The 12,092-nt window shown below is 50.6% G+C and overlaps 1 protein-coding gene across 5 annotated transcripts in view; it reads left to right on the top strand.

The window, feature by feature from the left end:
* Positions 1–11,963, top strand: part of PGPEP1 (pyroglutamyl-peptidase I) — a 23,776-nt gene extending 11,813 nt beyond the window's left edge. For 3 of the 5 annotated variants that reach the window (XM_017879446.1, XM_017879449.1, XM_017879447.1), the window contains 3 exons: positions 1,293–1,409; positions 2,787–3,019; positions 9,052–11,963. In XM_017879446.1, the coding sequence (XP_017734935.1) occupies positions 1,293–1,409; positions 2,787–3,019; positions 9,052–9,244 (543 nt within the window). In that variant the 3' untranslated portion in view covers positions 9,245–11,963. The remainder of the gene's footprint in view (positions 1–1,292; positions 1,410–2,786; positions 3,020–9,051) is intronic. The other 2 variants (XM_017879450.1, XM_017879448.1) reach the window with 2 other exon arrangements.
* The last annotated feature ends 129 nt before the right edge of the window (positions 11,964–12,092 follow it).

The raw sequence follows: 12,092 nt of genomic DNA, 5'->3' as shown, positions 1-12,092 counted from the left end.
AAAAATATAATTTTTCTTTTTTTTTTTTTTTTTGAGACAGAGTCTTGCTCTGTCGCCCAGGCTGGAGTGCGGTGGCATGATCTGGGCTCACACTGCAACCTCCACCTCCCAGATTCAAGCCATTCTCGTGCCTCAGCCTCCCAAGTAACTGGGAGTACAGGCGCGTACCATCATGCCCAGATAATTTTTGTATTTTTAGTGAAGACAGCGTTTTTCCATGTTGACCAGGGTGGTCTTGAACTCCTGACCTCAGGTGTTCCACCCGCCTCAGCCTCCCAAGGTGCTGAGATTACAGGCGTGAGCCACCGTGCTCAGCCATCTCTCAGTGTTCTTGAGTTTTCTTCTGGGATACTGCTGAGTTACTTGGAAACAGGTTGAATTTTTTTTTTTTTCCCCTTGAGACAGAGTTTTACTCTTATTACCCAGGTTGGAGTGCCATGGCGCAATCTCGGCTCACTGCAATCTCTGCCTCCCGGGTTAAAGCCATACTCCTGCCTCAGCCTCCTGAGTAGCTGGGATTACAGGCACCTGCCACCACGCCCGGCTAATTTTTGTATTTTTTAGTACAGATGGGGTTTCACCATGTTGGCCAGGTTGATCTCAAACTACCGACCTCAGGTGATCCGCCCAAAGTGCTGGGATTAAAGGCTTGAGCCACCATGCCTGGCCTTTTTTTTTTTTTGAGATGGAGTTTCGCTCTTGTTGCCCAGGCTGGAGTGCAGTTATGTGATCTCGGCTCACTACAACCTCTGCCTCCGAAGTTCAAGCAGTTCTGCCTCAGCCTCCCAAGTAGCTGGGATTACAGGCGTATGCTACCACACCGGCTAATTCTTGTATTTTTAGTAGAGATGGGATTACACCATGTTGGCCAGACTGGGCTCCAACTCCTGACCTCAGGTGATCTGCCTACCTTGGCCTCCCAAAGTGCTGAGATCACAGGCCTGAGCCACCGCACCCGGCCTGATACTCTGTTATTCCCATTTTACAGATGAGGAAACTGAGACTCTGAGAGGTTAAGTGGATTGCCCAAGGTCACACAGGCAGGATTGAGTCCAAGGAACCTGGGATTTAACCCCAGGGGCCGTAGAATCATGTCACCTTAGAGATGCAGAGAGACTTCGAGGCAAGTGAGTGGGGAAGGAAATGAGGGGCTTTGAACTCAATCAACACTCACCACTTCCCCTCCTGCAGAATAAGTCAGAAGAGCGGCCTGTTTGTCTCACCCCCAGGGAGCGCATTATCCCCATAGCTGCTGTCAGGGGCCACGACGCTCCCACTCTCCTCTCTTCCAGGAGCTGGAAAAGCTAGGCCTTGGGGACAGTGTGGACCTGCACGTGTACGAGATTCCAGTTGAGTACAAAACAGTCCAGAGACTCATCCCTGCCCTGTGGGAGAAGCACAGTCCACAGGTGAGTGGTGCCGAGGGGCGGTGCTTCCTCATCAGGACTTACAGGTTGGCACCCTTCATGTGGAGGACTTAGGTGGCTTTATTCCTGATCGGATCACGTGACCAATGCCACACGGTCCTGTCTTCGAAAGAGCTTTTCAGGCCAGGCACGGTGGCTCACGCCTGGAATCCCAGCACGTTGGGAGGCCGAGGCAGATGGATCACCTGAGCTCAGGAGTTCGTGACCAGCCTGGGCAACATGGCAAAACCCTGTCTGTACTAAAAATACAAAAAATTAGCCGGGTATGGTGGCGGGTACCTGTAGTCCCAGCTACTCGGGAGGCTGAGGCAGGAGAATCGCTTGAAACCGGGAGGCGGAGGTTGCAGTGAGCCGAGATTGTGCCACTGCACTCCAGCCTGGGCAGCAGAGCGAGACTTAGTCTCAAAAAACCCAAAGGGCTATCCAGGCCAAGGGTAGTGGCTCATGCCTGCAATCCCAGCACTTTGGAAGACTGCGGCAGGAGGATTGCTTGAGTCCAGAAGTTTGAGACCAGCCTGGGCGGCATAGTGAGACCCCATCTCTACAAAAAAATTTAAAAATTAGGCATGATGGTGCATGCTTATAGTTCCAGCTATTCAGAAGGCTGAGGCAGGAGGATTGCTTGAGCCCAGGAGTTTAAGACTACAGTGAGCCAAGATATTTGTGCCACTGCACTCCTGCCTGGGCAACAGAGCAAGATCCCGTCTCTTACACAAACAAACAAGACTGGGCATGGTGGCTCACGCCTGTAATCCCAACACTTTGGGATTCCAAGGCGGGCAGATCACCACAGGTCAGGAGTTCGAGACCAGCCTGGCCAACATGGCGAAACCCTGTCTCTACTAAAAATACAAAATTAGTCGGGTGTGGTGGCACACATCTGTAATCCCAGCTACTCAGGAGGCTGAGACCAGAGAATCACTTGAACCCAGGAGGGGGAGGTTGCAGTGAGCTAAGATCGCACCACTGCACTCCAGCCTGGGCGACAGAGCAAGACTCCATCTCTACAAACAAAGAAACAAACAAAAACACTGTGCTGGCATTTTAACAGCTGCATAGTAGCTCATTATTTATTGAACTAACTCCCGCGAATGGCTAGTTAGCTTGTTTCCAGTATTTGATTTCGATAACAGGAAGAGCTGCAATGAACAGCCTTGCATGTTTCAAATTCTTGCCTGTCTTACATGGCATACCTTTTTGCAAGAGTGACTGCAGGGTCTATTCCAGCAGCAGGAGGTCAGAAACAACACAACCCCAGGCAGAGCCCAGTAAGGATGCTGCCTTTTCCTTGGCCTCAGGGGGACCCCCTCCGAGTCCCATGGGCAGGCCATGTTAAGTCCTGCCCCTGTCTGTGTGCAGCTGGTGGTGCATGTGGGGGTGTCAGGCATGGCGACCACAGTCACACTGGAGAAATGTGGACACAACAAGGGCTACAAGGGGCTGGACAACTGCCGCTTCTGCCCCGGCTCCCAGTGCTGCGTGGAGGACGGGCCTGAAAGCATTGACTCCATCATCGACATGGACGCTGTGTGCAAGCGAGTCACCACGTTGGGCCTGGATGTATCGGTGACCATCTCGCAGGATGCTGGCAGGTAGGGCCCTGTGGGGTGGGGGTGAGTGGGGATTTCCCTTCTCCACTCACTGAGTCTGGTGTGGAACAAGTCAAGCGTGTTGACCTTGGCCTCTGGACCAAGCACTCAGTGTATATGAGGCACAGAGCCAAGTATTTGTATGTAGCAGGTGCTGTCGATTCTGCTCCTGGGACTCATGGATCTGCCCACTTCTCCCCACCATCACGGTCCCCACCGCGGCCCCCAGCATCTCCCACCTGGACAGTGCCCCAGGCTCCACCTCAGTCGTCCTCCCTGCTGCCTCTACCGCAACCCAATCAGTCAGTTTCTGTGTTAATTTCCTGGAGCTGCTGTAACAAATACCCACAAACCGGGTGGTTTCACATAGCAGAAGTGTATTGTGTAACAGCCTTGGAAGTCAGAAGTCCAAGGTCAAAGTGGTAGCAGGACTGGTTCCTTCTGGAGGTGCTGAGGGTGAATCTGTCCCAGGCATCTCTCCTGCAGCTGGTGGCTGCCAACCATCCTTGGATTGTAGACACATCACTCCAGTCCCCACCCCCATCCTCACATCACCTTCTTCCCTTTGTGTGTGGCCATATGGTCTTCTTATTAGGACACCAGTCATATTTAGGACTCATCCTAATCCAGTATAACCTCATCTTTTTTTTTTTTTTTTTTTTTTTTTTTTAATTTTTTTGAGACGGAGTTTTGCTCTCGTTGCCCAGGCTGGAGTGCAATGGCATGCTCTCAGCTCACTGCAACCTCCACCTCTTGGGTTCAAGCGGTTCTCCTGCCCCAGCCTCCCAAGTAGCTGGAATTATAGGCATGCATCACTATGCATGACTAACTTTGTATTTTTATTAGGGACAGAGTTTCTCCATGTTGGTCAGGCTGGTCTCGAACTCCCGACCTCCGGTGATCTGCCCACCTCCATCTCCCAAAGTGTTGGGATTACAGGTGTGAGCCACTGTGCCCAGGTGACCTCATCTTAATGTAACTAATTACATCTGCAAAGATCCTCTTTCCAAATAAGATGACATTCTTTTTTTTTTTTGAGACTGAGTTTTACTCTTGTTGTCCAGGCTGGAGTGCAATGGCGCAATCTCGGCTCACTGCAACCTCCGCCTTCCAGGTTCAAACAACTCTCCTGCTCCAGGCTACCAAGTAGCTGGGATTACAGGCATGCGTCATCACGCCCAGCTAATTTTTTGTATTTTTAGTAGAGATGGGGTTTCACCATGTTGGTCAGACTGGTTTCGAGCTCCCGACTTCAGGTGATCCACCCTCCTCAGCCTCCTAAAGTGCTGGGATTACAGGCATGAGCCACCAAACCTGGCCCAAATAAGGTCACATTCTGAGGTCCCAGGTGAATATGAATGTTGAGGAGATGATCCAACCTATTGCAAAAGTTCTTTTATAAATATAAATCAGGGCCAGGTGCAGTGGTTCACACCTATAATCCTAGCACTTTGGGAGGTCAAGGCAGGAGGATCACTTGAGCCCAGGAGTTCGAGACCAAACTGGGCAACATAAGGAGACCCCATCTTAACAAATAAAAAAATGGCAGACTGAGGCGGGAGGATTGCTTGAGCCTGGAGTTCAAGGCTGCAGTGAGCTGTGATAGCGCCACTGCACTCCAGCCTGGGTGACAGAACAAGACACTGTTGGCTCTAAATAAATAAATGCATGTGTCCCTTTCCTAGACCTTCCCTATGGCTCCCATTGCACGTAGAATAAAATCCCAACCCTGGTGCTTGGCCCGCCTCTCCACCCTGCTCTGCCTCTAATCACCCCATGTCCATTGCACTCCAGACACATAAACCGGCTTCCTCCTGCTCCTCAAACACACCAAGCTCACTGTAGCCTCAGGGCCTTTGCATGCCCTATGGCCTCTGCCCAAAACACCTTCCTCTGGGAACTCCTCTTTCCAGTATTTTTTTGTTTTTGTTTTTTGAGATGGAGTCTCACTCTGTTGCACAGGCTGGAGTGCAGTGGCACGATCTTGGCTCACTGCAACCTCCGCCTCTGATGTTCAAGTAATTCTCCTGCCCCAGCCTCCCAAGTAGCTGGGATTACAGGCGTGCGCCATCATATCCGGCTAACTTTTGTATTTTTGGTAGAGGCGGGGTTTCGCCATTTTGGCCACACTAGGGTGGTCTCGAACTCCCAACCTCAAGTGATCCACCTGCCTCAGCCTCCCAAAGTGCTGGGATTACAGGCCTGAGCCACTGTGCCTGGCCCTCTTTCCAGTCTTAACTCCAACACGAGTCACCTCCTTGTGACTTGTAGGCCTCTCCAACTCCCCAGACCAAGTTATACCCTCCCAGCACTGGCTTCCTCACTTCTCCCTAATCTGTGTGCTTGTGCAACTCAAAGGCGGCTGTTGGTCAGTGCAGTTGATTGGCTGAAGGAAGGAGTGCCTGGATTTACCATCAGGATTTTTGTTTTTGGAGACAGGGTCTCACTTTGTTGCCTAGGCTGGAGTCCAGTGGTATAATCAGGGCTCACTGCAGCCTCGACCTCCTGAGATTAAGTGATCCCCCCTGCCTCAGCCTCCCGAGTAGCGGGGACTACAAATGCACACCACCACATCCAGCTAATTTTTGTGTTTTTTGTAGAGACAGAATCTTGCTACATTGCCCAGACAGCTCTTGAATAACTGGGCTCAAGTGATCCTCCTGCCTCAGCCTCCCAAAGTGCTGGGATTATAGGCAAAAGCCACCACACAGCACTGAGTTCTTTTTAAAGCTAACTTTTTTTTCTCTTTTTAAATTGAAAACTAATTGTTAAATTGTTTGTTTGTTTGTTTTGACAGGATCTCGTTCTGTAGCCCAGGCTAGAGTGCAGTGGCAAAATCACAGCTCACTGCAGCCTTGACTTTTTGGGCTTAGGTGATCCTCCCACCTCAGCCTCCCAGGTAGCACAACCAAACCCAGCTAATTTTTTTTTTTTTTTTTTTTGAGACAGAGTCTTGTTCTGTCACCCAGGCTGGAGCCAGGCTGCAGTACCGTGGCACAATCTTGGCTTGTTGCAACCTCCGCCTTCTGGGTTCAAGCGATTCTCCTGCCTCAGCCTCCTGAGTGGCTGGGATTATAGGCGCCTGCCACCACACCCAGCTAATTTTTGTATTTTTAGTAGAGATAGGGTTTTATCATGTTGGCCAGGCTGGTCTCAAACTCCTGACCTCAGGTGATTCACCTGCCTCGGCCTCCCAAAGGGCTAGGATTACAGGCATGAGCCACCGCGCCTGGCCTAATTTTATTTTATTTTATTTTATTTTACTTTATTTTATTTATTGTTTTTTTTGAGACTGCGTCTAGCTTTGTCGCCCAGGCTGGAGTGCAGTGGCTCAATCTTGTTTCACTGCAACCTCCAACTCCTGGGTTCAAGCGATTCTCCTGCCTCAGCCTCCCGGGTAGCTGGGATTACAGGCACCTACCACCACACCAAGCTAATTTTTGTATTTTTAGTAGTGATGGTGTTTCACCATGTTGCCCAGGCTGGTGTGGAACTCCTGAGCTCAAGCAATACGCCCACGTTGGCCTCCCAAGGTGCTAGAATTACAGGTGTGAGCCTCCGTGCCCAGCCCAATTTTTTTTTTTTTTTTAAGACAGAGTTTCGCTCTTATTGCCCAGGCTGGAGTGCGATGGCACAATCTCAGCTCACTGCAACCTCTGCCTCCCAGGTTCAAGTGATTCTTCTGCTTCAGCCTCCTGAGTAGCTGGGACTGCAGGTGCCTGCCACCATGCCCAGAAAATTTTTGTATTTTTAGTTGAGACATTTCACCATGTTGCCCAGGCTGGTCTTGAACTCCTGACCTCAGGTGATCCACCTGCCTTGGTCTCCCAAAGTGCTGGGATTATAGGTGTAAGCCACCACGCCTGGCTGCCCAGCCCAATTTTTTTGTATTTTTGATAGAGACAGGGTGTTGCAATGTTGCCCAGGCTGGTCTCGAATTCCTGGACTCAAGGGATCCTCCCACCTCAGCCTCCCAAAGTGCTGGGACAACAGGTGTGAGCCACCATACCTAGCTTCCATCAGTCTCTTTATAAAATTAATTTTTAATTACAGGTAACTCTAGAACGTGTCCTCATAGGTCTAATTGGGAAAAATTCTCATTCCCTTTCTTTTTCCATAGTGGTCCCTCTGATAAGTCAGACACTGAAACCGTGAAGCTCCTACTGACTGACACGTTTCTGTACATATATACATCACTTGGCCTGCTGCTTTACGATTGTGTCTTGTTTTGCTTTGCTTTTATGTGGATGGAGTCACACGGCGAAAGTCACATTTACTGACAATTATCTTCCTCAGCTTTCATTTGTGAACATTCAACATGCATCTGGTTGGCCGGGCGGGGTCGCTCAGGCCTGTAATCCTAGCACTTTGGGAGGCCGAGGCGGGCAGATCACAAGGTCCAGGAGGATCCAGGGACCATCCTGCTCACACGTGAAACCCCTGTCTCTACTAAAAAAAAAAAAAAAAAAAAAAAAATTAAGCTGGGCATGGTGGCGGGCACCTATAGTCCCAGCTACTGGGGAGGCTGAGGCAGGAAAATGGCATGACCCCAGGAGGCGGAGCTTGCAGTGAGCCGAGATTGCACCACTGCACTCCAGCCTGGGTGACAGAGCAAAACTCCATCTCAAAAAAAAAAAAAAACAAAAACAAAAAAAAACATGCATCTGGCGAGTTCTCCATTTTTTTCTGGCTGTACCGCATTCCTTGTAAATGATTTCATAGGATTCCATGGTGTGGATAAACCAGAGTTTACTAAGCCACTCCCTGTGGTAGTGACCCATGCCTGTAATCCCAGCACTTTGGGAGGCCGAGGCAGGTGAAATCACTGAAGCTCAGGAGTTCCAGACCAGCCTGGCCAACATGGTGAAACCCCGACTCTACTAAAAATATAAAAATTAACCGGACATGCTGGCAGGCGCTAATCCCAGCTACTCGGGAGGCTGAGGCAAGAGAATTGCTTGAACCCGGGAGGCGGATGTTGAAGTGAGCCAAGATCGCAACACTCCACTCCAACCTGGATGACAGAATATGACTCCGTCTCAAAAAAATAAATAAATAAAAATAAAAACTGGAAATAGGGCCAGCCATAGTGGCTCACACCTGTAATCCCAGCACTTTGGGAGGCTGAGGCAGGCGGATCACTGGAGGTCAGGAGTTTCAGACCAGCCTGGCCAGCATGGTGAAACCCTGTCTCTACTAAAAATACAAAAATTAGCCAGATGTGGTGTGGTCCACGCCTGTAATCCCAGCTACTCGGGAGGCTGAAGCAGGAGAATCGCTTGAGCTGAGGAGGCAGAAGTTACATTGAGCTGAGATTGTGCCACTGCACTGCAGCCTAGGCAGCAGAGCCAGACTCTGTCTCAAAAAAACAAAACAGAAAATATAGCCGGTGGTGATGGTGCACACCTGTACTCGCAGCTACTCAGGAGGCTGAGGTAGGAGGATCGCTGGAGGCCAGGAGTTTGAGGCTACAGGGAGCTGTGATTGCACCACTCCACTCCAGACTGGGTGACAGAGTGAGACCCTGTCTCAATAAACAAACAAAAAATGGAAATACCAGGTTGTAAAGCCTGGGTGATTATAATTTTACTAGCCTGCCAAATTGCCTTCCACACGGGGATAACCAGCGTTCATTCCCACCAGCAACAGCTCACTCTGCCCATTTCCCCACATGTGCCACAGCACTGGGAGTTATCAAGTTTTTTTTTTTTTTTTTTTTAAAGAGACAGGGTCTCACTCTCTTGCCCAGGCTGAGTGCAGTGGTGCAATCAGGGCTCACTGCAGCCTCGACCTCCTGGGCTCAACCAATCCTCCTGCCTCCACCTCCTGAGTAGCTGGGACTACAGGCACCACCACCACCCCTGGTGATTTTTTTGCCAACCTGGGGAGGGAGGAGAGTGTTATTCCATCTTGTGGGTGGCTGGTGAGGCTGGGGTCTTCCCTCGAGTTTGGATGAGTGCTGTCACCTTGGTCTGCAGATTGCCCCTCTGACCCCGTTTTGGTCTCTCTCTTACCCACCACGCCCTGTGGCTTAGATATCTCTGCGACTTTACATACTACACCTCTCTGTACCAGAGTCACGGTCGATCAGCCTTCGTCCACGTGCCCCCACTGGGGAAGCCATACAACGCAGACCAGCTGGGCAGGGCACTGAGAGCCATCATTGAGGAGATGCTGGACCTCCTGGAGCAGTCAGAGGGCAAAATCAACTATTGCCACAAACACTGAGGAACGCTCAGGTCTCCTAAGACCTCATCCTGCTGGGGACCCCACGAGGGGACATCCACCCTCTGGGGTGTGGCCAGGAAAAGACAAGCTCTTCAACTTGGGGATCCGATCTGGAAGAGAGATTCTGATCTGCCTATCTCCTCTTCCTCCTTCTCTACAAAAGCTCTGGTTGATTTGAGGGAAGTGGCTGAAAATTTTCTTTTCTCCCGTTTTCCTCCCTGCATCTGGGGACACAGCTGCCGTGACCAGGGAGGCCAGCCTGAGGGGTCCAGATGCCCAGGGAGAATCTTGGTCTGGTGGGTCCATGAGCTGCGATACCACAGCTGGAGCCACGTGTTCACCTGCTTTCCTGTCTGTTGGTGAAGGAAATTCAGAATTCACTTTATATCCAAGACTGGCTTTTATCCAATTTAAAAGCGTCTCGATGAGTCCTCGACCTTGACCTGTGCTCAACAGCCTGGCCCTTTCTGGGGCTACCCTGGGATACAGCATAATTTTTTCTTTCTTTCTTTCTTCTCTCTCTCTCTTTTTTTTTTTTTTTTTAAACCAATAGTGCTAGTTTGTGCACAAAGTAATTTATATTCCCTTTGGTTAAAATGCAGGCTTTTTAGCCAACAACAAAAGTGTCTTTTTTCCCCTCATGCCAGGGTGAGGCCACTTTTGCCTCCTGCCCTGAAAATTGGACTTAAGATACCATGTCTTGGCTGGGCACAGTGGCTCATGGCTGTAATCCCAGCACTTGGGAGGCCAGGGTGGGTGGATCACTTGAGACCAGGAGTTCGGGACCGGCCTGGCCAACATGGTGAAACCCCGCCTCTACTAAAAATATAACAATTAGCTGGGAGTGGTGATGCATGCCTGTAGTCCTAGCTACTTGGGAGGCTGAGGCTGGAGAATCGCTTGAACCCAGGAGGCAGAGGTTGCATTGAGCTGAGATTGCACGGCTGCTCTCCAGCCTGGGTGACAGAGCGAGATTCTGTCTCAAAAAAAACAACTGGACTTAAGATGGCATGTCTTGGTTTTAGGGCCAAAAAGGAGGCCCCCTTGCTTAAGGCATGGGGTTGGTGGCCAGGCGACGGGGTGGGACTGCTGCCCCAGATGTGGCCATGGGGGTCGTGGTCCTTTCAACACCGAGCTATGAGCTGTCGCCATGGAGACCAGGGCCATCTGTGGGAAGGCGGATTTTGTCTGCTTTTGACTTTTCTTTTTTAATATGTAAAACTCCACAGCAGCGGAAACCCCCCCGCTACTTCTGGCCTGAAGCTTCAAGGTTTTGGTGCCGGAACGAGTTTGTTGCTCCCTTAGCAGGGTGGTAGGGGGGTCTCAAAACGGAGGCCTAGGGGCTGGAGTTGGCAGAGCTTTGCATGTCCCGGCATGTCTGAGCAGGAGGAATTCCGGGCGGCCAAGGGGTTTTATGTAGATTGGTTTTGGATACTCGCCCAGGAGTCAGGAGTCAAATTTTATCTTACTTCCTGGTAACCTTGAACTCTAGACAGGAATGAAATGATGTAACATTCCTCAGATGATGTAAGTTCAGCCAGATCCTTGATACCTATCAGGGAGAGAGGACAACCCCCACAGTGAAACCAATTGAGTGAAATGCATGTTCTGGAAATCAGTTTCTATTTTGGCCTGGGGGAATGTGGCTATACTGTTTCCCTGCGTGTGACACAGTTGGAATCTGATCTTGTTGGTTTCCCAACATCCAGGGGTGTGTGTGTGTGTGTGAGAGGTGTGTGTGTGAGAGAGAGAGAGAGAGAGACAGGGTCTTATTCTGTTGACCAGGCTGGAGTACAGTAGTGTGATCATAGATCACTGCAGCCTCCACCTCCTGGGCTCAAGTGATCCTCCCATCTCAGCCTCCTGAGTAGCTGGGACTACAGGCATGCACCACCACACCTGGCTAATTTTTAAATTTTTTATACAGACAGGGTTTCGCCATGTTGCCCAGGCTGGTCTCGAACTCCTAGACTCAAAGCAATCTTCCCTTCTCGGTCTCCCAAAGTGCTGGGATAACAGGCACTTATTATCCACTTATGAGCCACTGATCCCAGCCCAGTTCTTTTTTAAAACAGCTGAGAGCTTTGTTTCCTTCAGCGTTCACCTTCCTTGTCTCCCGTTCCGATGCTGGCAGTGGTTCCTACCTCTGTTGGGTTTCTAGATCGTTTGGAAACTGGGTTGATGGGTTTCTGTGAAACACATTTTCCAAGTCTTGGGCTTTCTCTGGAGGGGAAGGTGGATGCTGGTAGGTGACTTGCAGTAGGTGCCCGGCAGTGGGTGTGGACTGTGACTGGCAGGTGGAAATGAGTAGGGACACTATTGTTCCCTCTACTCCAGCCTTCTTTTTGCTCGAAATGCCCCCTCCACACCCCTGGTAGCTCTCTGTGTCCTGAGAAATCTGGAGTGTGGGAGACACTGTATCTGTCCCCCCAGCTTCTGTGAAGGGAAGCTGTGGCCTCTTTTGAATGTGGGGAACAACTCAAGACTCAGGGATCACCCAGAGGTCCTTTGGAAAACAACTTCAGGCTTCATCTTGCTCTGTTCCTCAAAGGTCTCGTCTGTGGGCCTCTGAGGAGAAAACAGGTCTAGCTAAGCTGGGCAAAATGGGGAAGAGGGTGTGCCAGGCCTGAACTGAGCTAAGCACCTGCCCCAGGCTCCACACTTCCATCTTTTTTTTTTTTTTTTTTTTTTTTGAGACGGAGTCTCGCTCTGTCGCCCAGGCTGGAGTGCAGTGGCCGGATCTCAGCTCACTGCAAGCTCCGCCTCCCGGGTTTACGCCATTCTCCTGCCTCAGCCTCCCAAGTAGCTGGGACTACAAGCGCCCGCCACCTCGCCCGGCTAGTTTTTT

This window comes from Rhinopithecus bieti, unplaced genomic scaffold (assembly GCF_001698545.2).
Source record: "Rhinopithecus bieti isolate Rb0 unplaced genomic scaffold, ASM169854v2 scaffold_9899, whole genome shotgun sequence".
NCBI lineage: Eukaryota > Metazoa > Chordata > Mammalia > Primates > Cercopithecidae > Rhinopithecus > Rhinopithecus bieti.
The sequence above is the reverse complement of the archived record's forward strand: the minus strand, read 5'-3'. Positions and strand labels throughout refer to the sequence as shown.